The 19,966-nt window shown below is 53.5% G+C and overlaps 1 protein-coding gene across 3 annotated transcripts in view; it reads right to left on the reverse strand.

Annotated features, from left to right (window-relative positions):
• The window catches only part of USP28 (ubiquitin specific peptidase 28), a 21,125-nt gene continuing 1,159 nt past the window's right edge, over window positions 1-19,966 (reverse strand). The window contains exons 2-26 of one of the 3 annotated variants that reach the window (XM_054176194.1): window positions 18,118-18,195; window positions 17,433-17,565; window positions 16,281-16,392; window positions 15,544-15,706; window positions 14,613-14,699; window positions 13,772-13,909; window positions 13,342-13,415; window positions 12,766-12,842; window positions 12,326-12,474; window positions 10,257-10,384; window positions 10,013-10,108; window positions 9,366-9,533; window positions 8,591-8,772; window positions 8,299-8,369; window positions 7,816-8,044; window positions 6,028-6,219; window positions 5,459-5,598; window positions 5,114-5,299; window positions 4,199-4,294; window positions 3,182-3,360; window positions 3,012-3,090; window positions 2,599-2,678; window positions 1,843-1,966; window positions 1,217-1,415; window positions 1-303 (exon numbers count right to left, since the gene is read on the reverse strand). In XM_054176194.1, coding sequence (XP_054032169.1) covers window positions 128-303; window positions 1,217-1,415; window positions 1,843-1,966; window positions 2,599-2,678; window positions 3,012-3,090; window positions 3,182-3,360; window positions 4,199-4,294; window positions 5,114-5,299; window positions 5,459-5,598; window positions 6,028-6,219; window positions 7,816-8,044; window positions 8,299-8,369; window positions 8,591-8,772; window positions 9,366-9,533; window positions 10,013-10,108; window positions 10,257-10,384; window positions 12,326-12,474; window positions 12,766-12,842; window positions 13,342-13,415; window positions 13,772-13,909; window positions 14,613-14,699; window positions 15,544-15,706; window positions 16,281-16,392; window positions 17,433-17,565; window positions 18,118-18,195 — 3,336 coding nt within the window. In that variant the 3' untranslated portion in view covers window positions 1-127. Of the gene's footprint in view, window positions 304-1,216; window positions 1,416-1,842; window positions 1,967-2,598; window positions 2,679-3,011; window positions 3,091-3,181; window positions 3,361-4,198; window positions 4,295-5,113; window positions 5,300-5,458; window positions 5,599-6,027; window positions 6,220-7,815; window positions 8,045-8,298; window positions 8,370-8,590; window positions 8,773-9,365; window positions 9,534-10,012; window positions 10,109-10,256; window positions 10,385-11,961; window positions 12,061-12,325; window positions 12,475-12,765; window positions 12,843-13,341; window positions 13,416-13,771; window positions 13,910-14,612; window positions 14,700-15,543; window positions 15,707-16,280; window positions 16,393-17,432; window positions 17,566-18,117; window positions 18,196-19,966 lie in introns of those variants that run through there. The other 2 variants (XM_054176192.1, XM_054176193.1) reach the window with 2 other exon arrangements.

The following is a 19,966-nucleotide window of genomic DNA, read 5'->3' on the forward strand; positions in this document are numbered from 1 at the left end:
TTAACAAAGAACACAGCCCGGGCTCCCAGTCATCCCTTCCCTTCTCCCTCTCCCTGGCACAGGCTGCCCGGCGGGCAGGTGGGCAGCCTGTGGCACCAGCCCCACGCTGCAGTGGTGACTCCAGAGGCTACTTCACGGCCACGGTGGAGGCGCCGTGGATGGACTCCATCACAGCTGCGAACCGGCTGCAGAGGTCATAGGGGGAGTTGGGACGGATCTTTGGGGGCTCCTTCAGGACAATGACCTCGGTGGAGCTGTCGAGGAGCCGGGGCAGTAGCTCGCCCAGCTTCAACTGCAGCTTTTCTGTCAAGGGGAGAGGATGGAACAGTCAGTGGCACCGCGGCAGCAAACGCCCAGATGGCAGCAGGCTCCAGGGCTGTGGGTTCAGAGCTGTGACACTGTTCAGAGTCACCCTCACCACCCACATCCCCTGCCTGTCCTCTGTGGGAGGGGACAGCAGCGCCTGCTGACACGGTGCTGGCCAGGGCTCTCTCAGCCCTCAGGTCCTGCCTGCCTTGCTTGGGCTCTAGCACGAGGTGCCACTGCCACCTGCTTGCCTGCGGGACAGAGCCATCTCCCACCTGCCCATCGCCTTCTCCCTGAACCAGACACAGCCTGGGCTGGTGGCAGAACATCGCCTTCCACAGTGACTCCTAACCAAGGTGAGCTGAGGGCAGTCACAGGCGCCTGGCTCTAGAATGCAGAAGTAAATCCAGACCCCTAACAGCCACCCAGAGCAGAAACTCAGCTCCCAAACGACAAAGCTCGCCTGCCTCTTGCTCCCTCATCTGGTTTCCTGCAATTCTGGAAACGTTTCTGGCCACTGACAGAATCCATTCCTGAGAGGAGTGTGCCCCTGCAGCTGAGCCTGCCCATGGCCACCTGCTGCTGTGGGGAGCCCTCCAGCCAGGGAAGCGCAGGAAATCCATAACACATCTTGGTAGCACTTTGTTGCTCCTCTGAAGTGACATTTTCACAGTTCAGGGAGGAGGGATCCTTGTTCTGCAGCTTTAAGGCAAAGGAAGATTAAACTCCTCCAGAACACAACTTGATGGATGATTCACCTACACTCCTCTCACTATCAGAAGTACCCAAAGTCCTACAGTGGTAACACCAGGAATTTAAGTAACTGTTTCAGATGGTCCCTTAATTCCTTTCCAGTTCAGATTCAGGCCCTGCCCACAAACAGTAGGAAAAGGCCACAGCCACTCCCTACCGTCCATGTCCTCACGTCCCAGGTAGGAGCACCAGACGTTCCTCATCACCTGGATGGCATCCATGTCCTCTCTGCAGATCTCAAAGTCACTCATGAGGTGCATGCAGGGGATGACAGACTCATTCAGGATGCTAATGCCCTGTGCCACACAAGCTTCCTCACGGCTGACAAACAGCGACGCTGCCACCTCGTTCAGCTTCTGGGGGAAGAGGGAGAGCCAGGGACAGATGTGTCAAGGATCCACAGGGCAGGCACCCATTTCCGCAGAGCTGATTTGTAAATCTGGCTCTAGGTGCCAGGATGCATAGCCTTTGCCCAGATTGCCCTGCAGCACCTTGCTTCGTGGAGCAGTTCCTGCCCAGGTGTCCCAACGGCTGCTGGGGGACAGTTCCAGTGCTCAGGGCAGCCACAGACTGTGAGGCATAAGCAAACCTCATTCTCAGGCTGTGGTTTTCACCCACTGTGGAACAGTCAGCAGCCTTCCCTGCCAAGGCAGCAGGTACAAAATGTGCTCCTCAAAAGGGACAGGGTGGGGTCTGATTCTGGCTGGTCCCCTCCCAGTTTCTTGTGACAACTCCATCCCAGCCGACCCCGGGGTGCCCCCGCGCAGGGCTGCCCATACAGACCAGCAGACACTCCCTGCGGTACAGGGCGATCAGCGGCTCGCTCACGCCTCGTCTGGCTCCCTTCAGCAGCAGCTTGGCGTTGCTCTGGTAGGCATAGACCAGGTAGGTGAGCGACTCCTGGTACCTGGGAGAAGAGTGTAAGGCCCCAGCCCTGTCAAGACCAGCGCTGCTGCACAGCTGGTGCTGCCAGCTCTGGAGGGATTCCCTGCTCAGAAACCAGCAGCAGCCCCCCAGGACATGTCTGAAAGATCCTTTTATTGTCAGCAGAGTCACCTTACTGTTGGGAAAAAAGCACTCTGCAAATTGCAAACCCTTCATAAAATGGCATTGTCCTTCTGCAAGCTGCACAACTTCTGTAATGACAGGTTCTGAAACAGCAGGGAGGGAATCAAGTCCTTTGAGAAGTCCTTAAGAGTCTGCAGAACTCCAAGGTGTGTGTCTACACAAAGCTTGGAGTCCAATTCAAGCCAATTTGGAGTTCAGAGGGAACAAAATGTAGTGATCACTGCTCCTGCAAACCCATCTCTGGAAATGGGAATAGAAAGCTCTGCTTCAGAGAGGGGAAAAGCAGGAGAGACTCTCAGGCACTGTGTGGCAGCTGCAAGCAGCTCAGCATCAGTCACAGACTGGCAACCACGGCTGACTTGATTGGCAAGTCAAAAAGCACCAAGCCCATCACAGCTCAGAAGGGGGTTTGCCAAAGCCACCCTTACTTTCAGCCCTTCCTGTCCCAACACCCTGGCAGAAGTCACTTACTTCCTGTTCTGGTAGAGCTCCAGGCCTGTCAGCAGGTACACGGAGACCTTCCGGAAGAGGCTGTAGTCCTCGTGCCACCTCTGGGGAGCAGCAGCCAGAGAACAGAGCATCACCATCTCCTGCCACCTCCCCACATGCTGCTTTCCCTCCCAACTCTAACCCTTATCAGATGTGACCCTTTGAAGGGTTCAAACACCTCCTCTGAGATGTAAATCAGTTCAGTGGGACCAGGTGATCCTTGAGGTCCTTTCCAGCAGGGTATATTCCCTGGCTCCCTGAGCTGCAGACGTTCCTGCAGGCTGTGGGGACTCTCAGTATTTGTTGCCCCTCTCAGCACCCTTCTGCAGACACACACACAGAGTAGCCAGCCAGGAAGCTGCCCACAGGCTGCTGGGGTCACTCTGTTCCCTTACCCTGTACTCCTCCATATTGACATCGTCAGGGCCGATCTCTCTCAGCTTTGCTCGTGCCACCTTCATGATGCTGATTGACCTGCCCCCGAAAGCGGAGACCAGGCAAGTCAGACCCACAGCCCTGGCAGCTTCCAGCTGCACAAACCTCATCCCAGGGCCCTGGAACTGACCTCTCATCGTAGCTGAGGTTCTTGTCAGCAAACTGCTCGAGCAAGGTCCGCTCCACCACCTGCTGGGGTGCATTGTTCTGCAGGAAGTAGATGAGGACGTGCTGCAGGCGGGCGTCATTCTGAGGGGTGGGGGTCTCCTTGGCCAGCAGGTAGAGCCGGGAGTACTCCTCGTGGAACGCCTGCCAGGGACACACACACGCTGATGGCTCTGCCCCGGGGAGTGCCAGGCACAGCCCAAACCTGTCCTGCGATGACAGGATCCCCTACAGCCGTTCCTAGATGCAAAACGACCTAGGTGTCAAAATGCCTTTCAGAGAGGGGCACACTGCTGCTGTGGCTTTGGTCTTTCTCTCACAAGTGCTGAGCTTGTAACCTCGACTGCAATCCACCTGTGCCTGCAGCAGGGTGCAAGAGCAGCCTCTGGTTTCTATTCCTGTGCACCGACAGTGCTGGTGGCTCCTCCCGGGGGGCATTTCTTTTGAATCTACCTGCCTGCAAAATCTGACACCAGCCTCAATGCTCAGCAGTGCTGAGCCTGTCAAATCCCCCTGCTCAGCTCACACACTGCTTGAGGACATGTTTTACAAGAGAGGTCACTGCAAGCTCGTGTGTTCAGGACCAAAACAAGAGTTCTTAAGTGCTGCTTTATTTTCCATCGATCCCACTGAGGACCTAGGCAGCAGATTCTGAATGGCACACAAGGGAAGTCTGCTTTTCATTACCCAAATGGAGAGAACTGCCAATAATAAAAGGAGCAGCAGACAAAATAGTAAAAAGTGTGCATGGGAGAATAAAAATCTGTTTGTTCTGCTGGGAGGAGTTCTTACAGCTCTAAAAGTTGTTTAGAACCCACAGATACATCATCACAGTAAGAGCAGAGACAGAAACATGCAACAGCAAAGCTGCTAACTGGAAGGAAAATCTGTTCCCTCAGGCTGGTGATGTCACTGCAGTGCAGCTCCTGCACTCTGTGAGGACAGCTGCCCCTGCCCTTGCATTTAGCAGACAGTGAGGTACCTTCACGAGCCCTGCTTCAGACCCGTCTCGATCAAAGGTCTGCCGGGCTTTGGCAATAGCCAGGATCACACCTTGCATGGCTGGACTCAGCATCACCTACCAGGGGAGCAGGAAAACAGACAAGAAAAGGGACACGGTCACAGACAGGGAGAGAAGAGGAGGAGAAGACATGGTGAAGAGGGAAGAAAACTTCCAAAAGGTCAGGTCTGAAGGCACCAGCATGCACTCGGGAGGGATGAGCCAGAGCTGTGCTTTACTTGCACACTACCTACTTCATCTATGGCATGCACTACACAGGCAGGACTTGTTAAGTGGTTAAAGGTCTAAGGGCTGTCCAGTCCAAGCCCTGAATCTGCAAATTCAGCAAGTGGGAGCATGAAGCACCCCAGACACACCTCTGTATGTCCCAGCCTGTCCTGGCAGCAAGCTCAAGCAGAGAGCAGTGCCCATGGTGGGGCAGTCTGCTGCACACAACCATGCGTGACACATGCTCAGGGGTGAGGGTCTTGGTGTGGGGGTGGAATCCAACTGCACTGGTGAGGGAGCCTGTGGTGCCAAAACACAGCCCAAGTCTGCACCAGGGTACCTAACAGCCAGAGTCAGGCCCACAGTGTAAACTGTGCTATAAGCAGTTAATGTCCTGGAGAGAGGGCAGGAAACTGTAGCTGAGGACAGCACAGAGGCTGTGAACAAACGAAAGCAGCTGGGATTAGTTTGGATGCAGGTGAGCCAGGGAAAAGACTCCAGGGAGCAACATGCAGATCTAGGACTGAGCTCTGTTACAGAGCTGCTCTGCTGGTGGCATTCAGTGGTGTTTCCATGCCAGGCCACCAGCACACCCAAGCCTAGGAAAGCTCAAGGCCAGCCAAGTGCAGGTTAACGCCGGCTGCGATGTGCTCCTGTTGGGACCTGTACCTCCTCGTTATATCCGTCCACATCAGACCTAACAGGGATCTTCCCCACACTGGGGATTTCCACCTCAGAGACCTGGGGGCTGCTCTGGGCAGCAGCCTCTGCGTCCTGAGCATCCTGGGGTGGCTCTGCCTGAGCTGTAAGGGCTCTCTCTCCTGCCTGGGCCTCCACTGGCTCTACCTCCTTGGGCTGTGGCCAAGAAGAGAAAGAAGAAAAGGAGTAAGAAAAGGCAAAGCCAAGCACAGGAGAGCCGGAGGGGATCGACCTCAACGTGGCACAGCTACAGTGACACAGGACTGGGAGCAGCAGAGGCCTGTGCAGAGCACACTGGCTGGGGCAGAGCACTACCTTGCAGAGCGCAGCCTCCACGCCGTTCCTCTCGTAGGCGCTGGCACAGTTGGCGATGGCCTTGGCAGTCTGCTCCTTGGCGATCCTGGCGTGCTCGGCGGACAGGGCATGGGCACGCTGCGTGCAGCCCGACGACTGATCTGCCAGGACAGAGCGGGGGCGGTGAGGGCTGCCAGGCTGCTGCTCTGCTCTCAGCTCTTGTGGCTCGCCTGTGCTGCACTCATCCCAGGGGTGACTCTGCATGCTCCCCTTCAGGGGAGTGTGGCACATGCCCTCCCACCCCAGAGAGCAGCACTTTCACTTGAGAGGTATGAAAAACAAAAAGCTGGAAGTGAAGAGAGATTAGGCCCTGATGATTAAGTGGCCAGAAAACAGCACTTCTGGTGACAGTCCTGGAAGGATGCAGAACCACAACAGCCAGGACAGGGCCTCCGACAGCTGCCTCTGCTACTCAACCAGCAGATCTCCTTCACAGCCAGACATTCATGCCGGGCTCCCACATGGCAGTTTCCTGACCAGCTGGCTGCCACTGTGTGCCACAGGGTTAGTGAATTCAGAGCTGGGGTTACCTGACCCTGATTCAGAAGAGAGCTCCTGCAATTCAGAAGCTGGGGAAGGCTCCATCTGAGGAATCTTGCAGGACTGCTCCTCCTCCCACTCCTCGGTCTCCTGCTCCAGGCGCCAGTTGTCCTCCTGGATGTAGTGCCACAGCTCTGGGGGCAAGGCTTCCACTTCCCTCTGGAGCTGCCCCTCAGCCTCATCTGCAAGAGAGGCAGGACTGGCATCAAGCAGAACACATCACAGCAGGATGTGGCTGTTAGAGGCTCAAAGCTGCAGTGCTGTGGAGAACCACAATCAAAGTGACCAAAGGATAAACGAGAGAACACTCAACTTGCTTCTGGCTTTGTCATCTGAGATGATTCACAAGCAAAAGTTCAAAACTAAAGAAGTATATGAAGCAAAGCCCAGTCCTGTTCTGCCACTGGGGAGCACTGATCAGTGAGAGCCTCCAGACACAGAGGGTCACAAACACTCCTTGTTCCCAGGCTGCAACTCTAAGCGAGCAGTGGAACGGCTAACAGCTGGAAGATCCCCAGTCCAGCTGCAGGCACTGTACCCACAGCATGGCATCTGCAGGTAGGGAGTTGCATGGGCTCCACAGCACAGGCTGCTGCTTCCCAGCACTCCCCAGATCCACCTCACTACTCAGTTACAAACCAGCACAAACCCTGAGGAGCATCAGTGTTGGATGAGGCTTAAAACGTACCAAAAGCAAAGGGATTCTCTGCACCAGGTATTTCTCATGCACTCATGGGCAAAGCATCTTTAAAACCCAACCAAAATCACATTAAATAGGAGGAAGAAGACATACCACACATTCATTTCAGAAGCAGAACTGTCAAAGGAAGACAAAGAATAACCTCCAGCTCCTCATCAGCCACATTTAGCCATGCACACAGTGCCAGCTCCCCATTGTTTCCTTCTCTTTATTCCAGCAAAATGCACCACGCCTGAAATTATTGGGTTCCTCCACAGCTGCCTGCCCTCTGCAGTGCCATGTGCACAGCAACTGCTCCACACAACTATTCATGGGTTGGCAAAGCAAACACACTTCTGAGTCTCAGCCACTGTCACCAACAGCTCCTGCCCTAGGCAAGGCTGAGTGAAACAATTTTCGTTGGAAAAGACCTTGAAGGTCATTGAGTCCAACTCTACCAAGGCTGGGGCTAAACCATGGCCCTCAGAACCACATCTCTGCCTCTTGGATACACCCCCAGGGATGGGGACTCGCACACCTGCCTGAGCAGCTTGGGCCAGGCTTTGAGAACCCCTTCAGGGAAGAAGTTTCTTCTCATGTGCAACTTAAAGCTCCCCTGGGGCAACTTGAGGCCATTTCCTCTCCTCCTATCACCTGGTACCAGGGAGAACAGACCAACCCCCATTTAGGTTCACTCTAAGCAGACCACTAAAAAACAAGGTAAGCCTCATAAAAATGTGGCAATCAAGCAGGAGGTGTTCCACGTGTCCTGGTAAAAGAAAAACTGCCACACAAACTGTAGTTTGTGGAGTCAAGGTGAAGCACAGCAGTGGCTGAGGTGGGTGGAGGACAAGAAGGAGCAGCCCCAGCCCTTGGGCATGCTGATAGCACATCCAGCACTGCACACCTCACCTCCTGGGGTTCTTCCTCTGCTTTCAACCACAGCAGAGACTTGGAAATGAATCCCTGCTATCTGGGGTGAGCTTTTTTGTGTTGCTAGAAGACAACTGTGCCACAGGCCAGCTGAGCACTACTGTGGATGGTGCAGGCCAGGGATGGTGCCACATGGCTAAGGAACCAGCAGCTCTGGCCTCAGTACCTGCAGCCAGGCGCGCCACAGCATCACTGATGTACATCAGGCAGTAGGCACTGGCGTTCTTCAGGCCTCCAAAGGAATCCCTCTCCAGCTCTTCCCACGAGGAGTCAGTCACAGAGATGTCATTGTACTTGAGCCAGCTCCTCCGAGGCTGGTTGTAGATGAAGGCCCAGTAGTGACCAGCATTTGCTTGCCCTTGGTGCACCAAGACCGCATGCAGGTGGTAGGGAACCTGCAAGTTCACAGGAACAGGGCTTTCAGGTGGGCTTCTGCCTGACCCCTGCACAACAGTCACAAATATGTTCACAGCTGCAGCCTGGTGCAGAACCCTCGACACACAGGCGGGTTTCCTGCTAAGTGAAAACTAACTCACGAGGGACAAAGCGAAGAGATGCTCACAGAATCCCCCCCTGCTGCAGCACTGGGGGTTGTTAAATTGCCAGCTGCTAACAAAACCACAGCAGCAATGCAAGATGCATTTCTTACCTGCTGGAGGAGAGGGTCACAGTACATTTGTTCAATGGACAGGTTGATTCTGGCAATGGACTCCTTCAGATCTGCCAAGGAGGTTGGGAACAAGAGAAACAGAAACACAAAGGACTCCTCACCAGGCTGCTCTGGCCCCTTGTGTTCAGCCTCAGGAGCTGTGCAGCTGCTGGCACAGCCAACACCAGAGCTGAGGCATGTGTATGGTAATTTGAGGTTCAGCTGAGGCAACACAGGTGAGGATCCAGGCTGGCACTCAGCAGAACCTCTCCCTGGTGTCTTCAGGGCCCACCTTGCACGTCCTGCTCCGTCTCCTGCCTCCAGCGCTGCAGACAGGTCTGCACCAGCTCCAGCTCAGCCTCGGACACCACGCGAGGGGCTGGGGGCTGCAGCACTGTGCCCAAGGGCTGCACCGAGGGACTTCCCAGAAGGCAAGCTCTACCTTCAGTCTCCGTATCTTGTCCTTCTGGCCTGCTGAGAAGCAAAAGCCAAGAGCAGGGGACAGGGTTTTAACCTTTCTCTTGTTTTCTCTCTTTGTGGAAAAGAATATGAAACAAAATAAAACAGGGCAGCAGAGCCAGAGCAGGGCTCCCCTTCCATCATGGTGCGAACACAAGAGAGCAGGCACACTGCAGGCACACTGCCTTATCAGAATGAAAATGTGGGGCAAAAGGAGCCAAAATTCATACTGAGCTGTGTAAGCACAGCCCCACAAGGAGCAGCTCTCAAACCTCCTTCCCTTGCTACTCCCAGACTCAAGGTATTTACTCAGCTTAATTTAGAGTGTAAACCAACCATGCTGGCCAGCTCTGCAATAATCTAATAGTGCAGTAATTTACTGGCTGATGAAGCAAAGAAAATGACCTGCCCAGGCAGAGAGCATAGGATTTAACTGAACCACTGCTCAGACAAGGAACACAGGGAAGAGAGCGATGTGGTGCAACATTTACACACCGAACGAGGAGCAGAGCAGTGCCTGAAGCCCTGCACAGCCATACCCACCTCACAGCACCCTGCTCACCAACCCCCAAAGAGCCCACATGTGGAAGGCAGCTCTGGTTACTTACCTGTCCAGCTGAGCATCCATCAGCTGAGTCTGGGGCTGCAGGAGCCCCGCCTGAGGGCCCTGAGCAGAGGGCAGGGCTGCAGCTGGCCTGGTGGTGATGAACTCCAGCACATACTGCAGCATGTCGGGCAGCGGGCAGCGGGCTGGGCCCGAGCCATACTGCAGGTACCTGCAGACGACCAGGGGATACTGCATGAAGGGAGCAGCCTGGCTGCTGGGTGAGCCCTGGGGGGCCAGCGGGAGAGCAACAGGGAACAGAACTCTGGGGCTGGAATGGAGATGCTTTAAGCAGTGAGGGAAGGAGGGGAAGAACCCCAGAGATGCATAAAAAATGCCGAACTCTGAGCCAGAGGTCATCTCTAGTAGCAAAACCAACAGGGATCCTTCTCAAGGTGCTCCTGGGCATCCTCACTGGACCTTGCTGATGGTCTGCTGCTGAAAGAATTTATTCTTACAATAGCACTGGTAACTCAGAAACCACCAGAGCCAGGAGCCTGTGTTTTAAAACACTTCCTCACTCCACACTTCTCAAAACAAACCTAGTTCTGCTTCTCCTTCCCTTACAAAGGTCTCCTTTATTGGAAAGCTGTCTTAAAAAGAAGCATTTCACACTTCCCCGGAGTGCAGGAACAAAAGCTGGCCACCCACCTCTCCAGCTGCTGCTGCAGAAGCACCACTTTCTCCTTCAGTCTCTTAATTTCTTCTCTCTTCATCCTAATGAGCTCCTTATTGCAGTGGAGGAACCTGAACAGAGCAGGGCAGAGCCCCCACCTGAGATTAGCTGACTTCTGGCAGCCACAAACTCCCACCAATACTTGGATCCCTGCCGTGCTCACCCCTGCGACCCTCTGGGTTCCATTGACGCCAGTGAGGCCCCATGCCAAGGACTCACCTGTCCATGTAAATGGTCTGGGAGAACTCCAGCCTGGTGTGGATCTTCTCTGGCTGTCCCAGCGACTGGTTGAACTCGAAGCGAGAGAGCTCGAAGGTCAGCACCGGTGGGAGCTTGGTAAACCAGCGCTGCAACAAAGGCAGAGACGTCCCCAGAGGGACTTGTTTCATGGGGACTGCTAAGGAGCACCTCTTGTACTGATCCTAAATGATTTCAGACTGGTCCCAAATGCCTGTCTTTAGACACTGAATTAATGCACATTTTGTTTGCAGGATGATTAGTCAGAAAGCCAAATTTCACAGGATCAAAAATTCCATTTCTGTTTTACATTTCTGCTGTGAGAAAGCCTGAGGACAGCTTTCAGAAAGTGACTTTTCATCCAGCAGGATGGATCAACAGGCCCAGCACTGAACTGTACAGAATTAGCAGACACCAAAGCTCTGCAGGTCAGCTAAAAGCCTCCAAGAGGATTCTTTTCCAGTGCAGACCACATGCAATGATGAACACAACAGAAGTCCTCAAGCAGCAGCTGACTCCTTACCCTCTCTCAGCCTGCTTCTAAACTGGTCAGGGCAGGGCATTCAGAACTATGCTCTCTGTACCATGCACTGCTTCACAGAGCCAGGCTGACAGAAACTTCTCACCTAAATTGATTCTCCCCTCTCTCTGCCTGGGCTCACAAACCCTCTCTTTTGCCACCTCAGCGTGGCACCATTCCAACCATGCTGCCCACTGCACTTGGGACAAACACACTGAGCTCATTTGCCCTTGCAGGACCCAGGTCAGATGTCCTGCCACAACAGATCTTCCCCTCAAAGTGCAGCAGGACATTTTTAGATCTACAATATTTCCACTAAAGGTGAATCTTCTTTATTATGTGTCAAAAACTCAGGAAGGGAGTGGCCAGGCAGCAGAGCTGATAAGCAGCCCCATTTTTCAGAGCACGAGAACATAAACAGGGAGAAGGAATGATTCACAGACCCATGATCCAGGAGCTTTCTTGAACCTCGCTGATGCTTTGGGCTTCAGTGCACTCACCTATGTTCCCCAAAGAGAAAATGCACCTTACTCCCCATGGTCCCTATCCTGCAGTCCTCTAGCCACAACACCTGGGAAATGGAATCAAGATTCAGGCTTCCCAGAGATGAAGCCAGAGCCTTTTCCTTCTACCCACACAGAGTGGTTACAGTATTTCCACAATCTTTCCTTATTTTTTGGAAAGGGATTTGGAGGAACTAAGCAGCTTGGATCATAAAGAACCTTCCTGATGAGCTTCCCACACCCCTTTGTCTCTGGCACCAGCCTGTGCCATCTGAACAGCTTCAGGCAGGGACCAGAAGCACCAGACAGGAACCCACCCAAGACTTCACCTCTCCTCTGCTAGTTTAAACCACAGCAACACATTTTTCAGACACCCTCCTAGTACTGGAACACCTTTCCCTGCCCTCTCCATGCCTCTGCTCACTTCCTGAAGGTTTCTCTGAGCTTTCTCAGCTGCACTGATGCACGTGGGGTGCTGGATGTGATGAGGCATCTTCACTACCCACTCAGCCACAAGCAGGTACTGCATGATTGGTTTGTGATTTGTGAAGTTTAAACAAACAAAAACTAAAAAACCAAAATCAGCACAGTCAGAAGAGTGAAAATGAGAAGAGAAACAAGACACATACTGTAAGAGGGAGAAAGACAAATTCCAAAGGCATACCATGGAGCACTGCACTTTTACCCTCCGAAAATAGGGAGGCAGTGGTTCTCCCCCTGCTCAGGTACAGGCAGGCTTCAACAGAAAGAGAGAGACTTTGTCACACTGGCAGCAGGGGCAGGCGTTCACCTTTCAAGTTCAAACAAGCTCCCTGAGATGGTTAGAGAGGACAACACATCTGTACCAACACCACCAACCCAGCTGCTCGCCAAAGCGCCGCCAGGCACCGGGACCACGCTGCTGTAACTGCGGTGTGCTGACAGCTGGCACATGGAGTTACCAGGGCCACGGAGAACCCCTGCACAGTACACATTGCACTTCTCTGCAGCAGGCAATCAAAACCTCACCACCCCCTTGCTCAACTAACCTCCTGCCCGTACTTGGCCGACTGAGGTGTTGCTGCCTCCTCCATCTCGCCCTCCACCATGGCTCCCTCCAGACACTCGCTCAGGTTGCGGTAGCCGTTCACCTGCAGGGGATACTGACCAAAGGGCTCCATCTTGGAGAAGGCATTGCCTGCATGGTGGGAATGACACAAAACTCATGATTGGACTGCGAACAGAAACCTTTGCTTAAGTCAACATCTTGTTTGCAGCAGCAGTCAGAGGCCCTGCTTGCAAGAGCCAAGCTCGTGAGTGCTCGATGCTTTCAGAGGGCAGATTCCGGAGATGTTACAGAGAATTTTGCCAAGATGACCACTTGCAAGCTTAAGTGGGGAGTTTGATGGTGAATGGGCAACAAAATCATGGCATGACCACCATGAATCACAAGGAGGTAAGAAGTGCACCTACCAAACCCTTCACTCACCCTCATGGACACCCTCGGTCAGGTAAGTCCCATAGAAGAGCTGTACCATTGGGTTTTCAGATTTGTCCCCAGGTCTCCTGTTTCAGAAGGGAAGAGCACACACTCTTGTGCAGCTGTAAGCAGCAAAGCCACCCCAAGCCATGATCTGAGCCTGTGCTTGGGAATCTTCCCCCAGTGCAAAGTCAAGCTTTCCATCCCAGAATAAAATACAGAGGCAGCTTCTCCTCTCTTTCCATGCTCAGAAGTACCATTACAGCACAGTGGCAAGGGGGAAGAAACAAATCACACAGCTCAGGCACTGCCTCTGGCAGTGCAGCTCCAAAAAGCCAGATCTTTCACACACCCCAGTTCTGCCCAGTTCTGCCTTACTCTGCAGGTCACAGTGGCACTGACTGAAGCCCTGCACTTACCTAGAGGAGGGAGATCTAACAACACTTCATTAGGTGTATTTCAAAGGCAAGGAGGGAGCATCACCCCCAGTACACAAAGTGCTGCCATGTCAAGCCCTCTCCCTTCCTAAAGCACCACACAAGATCTGTTTCCCCTCAGGGGTCTCTTGGGCTGGCACAAACTCACTTGGCATTCACAGCAAGCTGGAATGTGTCCTCCAGCCAGTCCAACAGCTTGTGTGTGAATTCACTCACATCTTGCTAGAAGAGAGACCAAAGTCAAGAGTCAAACCTGATGCCCCCAGAAGTGCTTTTGGGGAGTGCTGCTCCCACCGACCTGCTGAGGTACACCTGACTGGTGGTGTGGAACTGCAGCACTGTGTGACAGACCCACAGTGAACACTGAGCAGGGGGAGTCACTGCCTGCATAACCCCAGCACCCAGCTGTCACTGGGGACAGCACCATCCCCAGCACAGGCACTGCACCTCAGTGGCCCAGGGCCAGCTGCCTGTGTGCTGACAGAATGGAGACAGGCTGCTGAGCACGGCAGTGGGGTGAAGGGAAGTAGGCTGCCAGGGCTGCATGCAAGAAAGCAGGCTTCTGAAGGTGGCTTTACCTGCTGCTCTTCTGCAGATCTGAATGCATCCTTCAGGAGCTCCAGTGCTGCAGAAGGGTCCACAAACTTGCGGCAGGTGCCCAGCATCAATGCAAAGAGGCACTGCAGCTCTTGCATGAAGGCAATGTTGCGCTTCTCCTGCGTGGCAAACAGAAGCCAAACCCTTCCTGCAACTGCAAAAGCAGCCTCAGGAAACAAAGCACTGCAGAACATGGCATGCATACAGCTGAGGAGGTACCAACCCAGCAAGGGGAGGACATGAAAAAGGTTGGAGAGATATGCAGGGGCATGTCTTGGAAGCAATCCCAGTGGATGCATGGGATTTAAAATGTACCCCAGAGAAACCCTTTAGAGACAAGAGGGCCCAGAGTGCCAGCTGCTAAATCAGGAGGCCAAAGCTGGTGAATGCATGAATTGATTCTGTCCACACTTGAGCAAGGGAAGGACTGTTCTGCACAGGCCCTTTTCACTAAGTGTTTCCTAAGCCCCAGAGGGTACTGGAGCTAGAGGGGCCTTCATACTGGCCTGAACACCAGTTCTGTGGTGTGTGTAAACAAACAACCTGGAGCAACCAACGAGAATTAAGGGACAGATTTCTCCCAACACCACAGTTGGAGGCTCCAGGGAAAGCTTTATGAGAAGCAGCTGCTTTGTTTCTGCAGTGGTTCTATTTTGAGGAGCATTTCCCAAACTTGTCTTTAGCCTGGCCTAGCAATTTGGAAGCCAGTGATGGAGGCACAGGAGTCTCATATGGCTCCAAATTAACTCTGTGTAGGGAGGGGGCAGAGCAGTGCATACCACAAAGGGGCAAATGATCCAGCACTGCCTGATGAGAACTTACAGCGTGACTGTGACAGCTTTCAAGGACGTTCTGTGGGAGGGAGTAGCCAAGGACCAGCCTCCGGAACTCTGGCAACTGAAACAGAGACTGAAAGGGAAGGGAAAGTCAGGACCAGTCTGACACCTGCAGATGGGTGCTCCGTTGTCACTCTTTCACTCAATAGCCTTTTTTTCGTTACCTGCTGCTCCCTTCGTGGCTTTGTGTTCCTAAATGTTAACAGAGGGAGCAGTCTGGGTGCTGGGACCAGCACATTCATACCCACCAAAGGCCACAACCTCTTCCTGCCCTGTCTATGATACACAGAACAGGACACATCACATCATTTTAGGAGAGAGGAGTCTCTTCCACATAGAAAAGCAGCCAGGAATGAGGCAAGCTGAGAGAGGAGCCCATCTGAGGCTTCCTTTCCTCCTCTCAAAGCTAGGGATATGTGATTAACATCTATCTGCTGACGTGAAATGGTTAGAAGAGACAAATCTGCTCGGTGCCACTTACTGTTGTCTCCTCCTGTTTAGGTTATCACTAATAATATCTCTGCTGCCCAGCTGCTTGCTGGTGGCAGCGATGCAGGCATATTGCATTAGCTGCAACACGATCCAGCAGGTACCACGGAGCCAACAATAACTGCAGGGAAATTCAATTATCAGCTCACTTTGCCAGGCAAGCTTCTGCCACTCAGCAAGCACTTGGGACACAGCTGCACCAAAAAAGCCCTGTGGGCATGCATGGAGTTATTTGTATCAGCCTCTATTTTTACACCACATCCATGTCACTGCTCCTTGGCTCTCTCTGTGCACACAGAGGACAAATGACATCACACCAAACACAACCACAACCCTCACCTGAGCACGGTCACCCTTGCTCAGCCCCACTCATGACCACTTCGCGTTCTGACAGGCAGGAGCAAGTGCAGAACTCTCCCACTGCTCACCTGTATGACAGCACTGAACCAACAGGTGTTCCCAATGTTCTTCAGCCCAACAGGCCAGTTGTCCACCCTCCTCCAGTCACTCTGCTTGAGGTTCTCTCCCCACACGTCACAGCGCTTCCTCTTGGAGCGGTATTTGATCTCCAGGCTGTGTGCCTCCTGCAGCCTGTCACAGAAGATGCAGGTGGTGCTATGAAATGCCACCTGGCCATGGGACTCCTACTGCCCCAGGGCACAAGGGCCCTACCAGCTGACCCTTAGTGCAAGAGGCCGTAGATGCCTTTTCTGACCTTGGAGGAGCTTTGGCTCTCAGAGGAGATGCATGGACAACAGGACTGCAGGACAGTTTGGAGCAGCAGGAGGCAGGCCTGCCTGTCCCTGAACTACTGCATGCAAAACAGGTGCCCTCAGTCATTTCTGGAGGCAAATCCAACCCATGGCAAAAAGGAAAATGCCACAAAGTGACAAGGCTGACATGAGACTCTGAGGTGCTCCCTCAGGGGATGCCCTAAAGCCAGCTCTGCATCCTTCACAGGGCCCAGAATAACCTGCAGATCAACCTGCTTCTGCCTCAATCCTCATAGTGCAGTGCTGCCCCAGAAAGCAGCAATGATCCCAGCCCCTTCTAAGGGCAGCAGGTACAGATCTGGCAGGGAATTTGTGCTTGTTTTGCAGTTATCAGCTTAAGAATCCACTTTGGACACCTGGGAAAACCAAAACCAGCCTCTGGAGCCACCAACCTTTCAGCACCATCTCTGTCTGCAGTCTGGGCTTTGGCTGATTCCAGTGATCTGCTGGTGCTGGCTGCACAGAGGTCATCTTGGCTCTTAGGGGCAGGAGCATTAGCAGTGCCTGGAAGAAGCAGCAGAATTCTGATCAAATTTCCACCAGGAGCAGGCAAGTGTTCTCTTTATAAGGGACTTCTATCAATTCCTCAATTGACACAAGCAGCACTTCCCAGCTCAAGTTTTAAATACAAACCATGCCAGGGGACCTCAAAACCGACTGAGTGGGCTGGCTGAGAACAGAAGAGAGCCTGCAGCTGTGTGCTGGCCAGATCTGCTCACAGCCCAATCCTCAGCATGAGGGAGCATTTCAAGCCTCATGAAACAAAGAGCTGCTGCCTGTATTTGCCACACCTTGACATCACCATCGACAACCGACACTGGTTTGGGTGACCTTGGTACCATCACACAGCACAGCTGCCCCTCAGCCCTTCCATGGGAGGAAAACGAACGGCTCTGGAGGAGGTGGACACCTCACACAGTGGAAACAAAAGCAGCCAGGCTGTTCTGGGTGCTGCTTCAAAGCTCCCAGCACATATTTCTGGCACAGTGGACCTGTCCTAGGCAAGCTCCAGGTACTGCTGTGTCGCTAGCAGAAGGGTTTACAGAAGCCCAGGCTGTGGCTCTGCTCTTCACCTCCAAACACACCGGGCGATGCCCAGCATGTGCCAACACCTCTGTCACTTATGAGCATTTACAAAATGGTTTTCTCCTGGCCAGACTGCAAATTGCTCAAATCATGGAAATTTCATGGAAACCTGCCAGAAACCACTCAGTTTGCCTGCAGATGCTGCAGGAGGAAATGTCTGACCCCTGGCAGGGATCTGCCGTTCTCTCCTGCTTGCCCTGCTTTAGGAGGTGCTGGGTTTTCCAGGTCAGCCCAGCACCACTGTTTAAACAGCAACGTGTGCCCTGCAGACACCAGTGAACCACGGCTGAGACAAGGACACAGATCTCCTTCACCAGGAAGGTTTAACTTCCTGAAATGTGCCACTGGCAAAACCAGACCAGCACCAGGCCATGAGCTGGAGGGTTCCCCAGCAGAAGCAAGGCTAGATGGGGCTGAAGCACATGACCTGAGAGGGTGAGCAGAGCTGAGGCACCTACCCTGTGGGAGACGTTTGCCCAGGGCACTGCCCTCCCATGCAGCTGGCTCGCCAACTGGCCTGTCCAGAATGGTCTCATCGTCGTGCTCCTCTGTCAGGAAGGTGACTGCTTCTGTCAGGTCTCCATTAGCAGCCTAGTGGAATCAGAGGGAAAAATCCAGTGTCAGGGTCATTCATCCACATCTGTACAACATTAATGCATCTGTGACAGAGGCAGGTCCACACCACCAGCTCTGCTTTCCCCAGCCACAGGAGAGCAAGCTGCTGGTGACCAGCAGTGGTGAAGCAGGACAATAACCATGGCTGGAGCTGTTCAGTCAGAAAGCACTTTGCCTTTTCTACTGGGACAATACAGACGTCAGTAACTGATTTCATTTCCATCACCAGGGATTTGAGTAGTTGCAGGAGGCCTGAAGTAAGACAGGGACCTCTGCCAGTGGGAGAGATGAGTGAGGGGCAGAGGAGCAGTGAGGGCTTTCCCTTTTTCTCTCACCCAGCCCAGGCTCCTCCATGCAGCTCATGCAGCTTCGCTCCCCAGCCCAGGCACCAGCTGCTGCAGCAAGGCCCAGCTCATTACCAGCCAACACCCAACCCACATGCAGGGCTTTGAGAGGGCCTGACCCTGCCAGGCTCCTGGGACAAACCCCGAGCTCCCCTTCCCATACAGTGACAACAGCAGCACAAACCTTCAGAGCTGCCTGCAGGAAAGCCGAGTCTTGAATGCCAGTGATCTCCTTTAGCTGGTTCACAAGCATCTGGCAATCCTAGGTGTGAGAGGGAAAGACAGCTCCTGTGAAAAGGTGCCCAGGACAGGCTTTGGGGTGGTTCCTCAGAGCTTGCCACGGGCAGCGTCCTGCTGCTTTCCTCCCTTCTTACAGACGGACAGACACGCAGCCCCGGGCACGCTCGCACGCTGGCAATACCACCAGCAGCCTGGACATCCTACTCCCTTTTCATGCCCCTCCAGTGGCAGGCAAGTGCTAGATCTGCCACGTCTCGAGGCAGGTGCTGGCAGGCCTGAGGGGCAGTGGGCTCCCCGCAGTCGGATGTGCGGCACCTGCGGTGGGCAGAGCCCCTGGCAGCACCCGCCTGGCGCAGCGGCATGTGCAGCAGGACATATAAGGAGGCTGCATGTTCTCAGGGCTCTGGCCAGGGCTATTTTGAGCCTGGCCACAGATGCCACTTGTGCTGTCACTTCTCACTGACAATACAGTGTCAGGAGGGGCCCGGGGGCTGCCGTCACTCCTCCCTCCCCTGCCACATGGCCCACTCGAGCTGTGGCCATGTTCCCTCCCTGAACCATGGTCAGCAGCCTTTGACTGCTGTCACCACTGGAAAAAACCTAATTACAGACATTTTCCTGACCTGCTCTATAATTGGTTTTTTCCCATCCCTCCAATCTCCAATCCCTGCAGCCTCAGCTCGCCGCAGGAGTGGTCACCAAGCTGACCTGATGTGCTGAGGCTGTCTAGGGTCCTGCTGCCAGCATGCTCCAGTCAACCCCAGCTCCCCAGGAGCACATGCTAGTGAATCCTAACTGGCCATGTCACAGACAAATGCACTCGGGCTTCTTATGGGGAAAAAAATAAAGCGCCACTGGAGCACAAGATCCTGTAAAGCCTGAAGGTGTTGCAGCAGTTGTTAAAACACAGACATCCCAGCCCATGTTTTGAGGGGAATTCCCCTGACAATGATATTCCCACTGAAAACAGGACTTTTGCTCAACTTTTCCTAGAAGTGTTTGGGTGTGCAGCCACCTTCCCACACATTCCACACACTCTTTTAGGCCCATGAAGAGCAGAGGTGCCAGAAAGGCTCCAGCACAGCCAGCAGCATGCTAGAGACCTGTGGGATGAGGAGGGCCCAGGCTGCTTCCCCCCAGGCAAACCTTTATCTCATGTTACTAATTTTGCTGCCGTAGAGCGCAGTGAGCTAATGCTGCAGGGGCCCTGCTTCCCTGGGAGAGAAGAATTCCATTATCATAAACCACATCACAGCAACCAAATCTGAGGCAGGACAGGGCATGATTTCCAGGGCTCTTCTGCTTCACCAGAAGGCCTCGCAAAGGCTGCCACAACCATAACAGTTAATTACCAATCTCCCTGTCTGAGTTACTACTTAATATCCTAATCATTTCCACTGCCATTTTATTCAGCTTTTGGGGAGTAAAGTTTCTATGAGCAGCGAGAGCTTAACCCATACAAGAAGTTGTGAGAAGCTTGTGGCCGACAGGCAGCCCACAAAAGCCACCAATAACCACAGCCTGGGCAGAAACCTTGATCAGTTTTGGGGGAGTATTTGTGGTTTTGTTGCTATAACCAGGCTGGTTGGCTACTCTCTGAGGTTACGTGCTGTGGGGCTTTAAAATGAGCTCCAGAGCTGGCAATTAACACCAGCATGCTGCTGCTGTTCATATTCAATGCACTGAAAAAAGCAACGTCCTACCTGCTGGAAAATAACCACCTGCCACAAAGTGCTGTTAGTGCTAAATACAGCAACAGGAGAGGAGCACAAAGCCGAGAGGCTGGCAGGAAG

The sequence above is a fragment of the Dryobates pubescens genome, chromosome 34 (assembly GCF_014839835.1).
Source record: "Dryobates pubescens isolate bDryPub1 chromosome 34, bDryPub1.pri, whole genome shotgun sequence".
Taxonomy (NCBI): Eukaryota; Metazoa; Chordata; class Aves; order Piciformes; family Picidae; genus Dryobates; species Dryobates pubescens.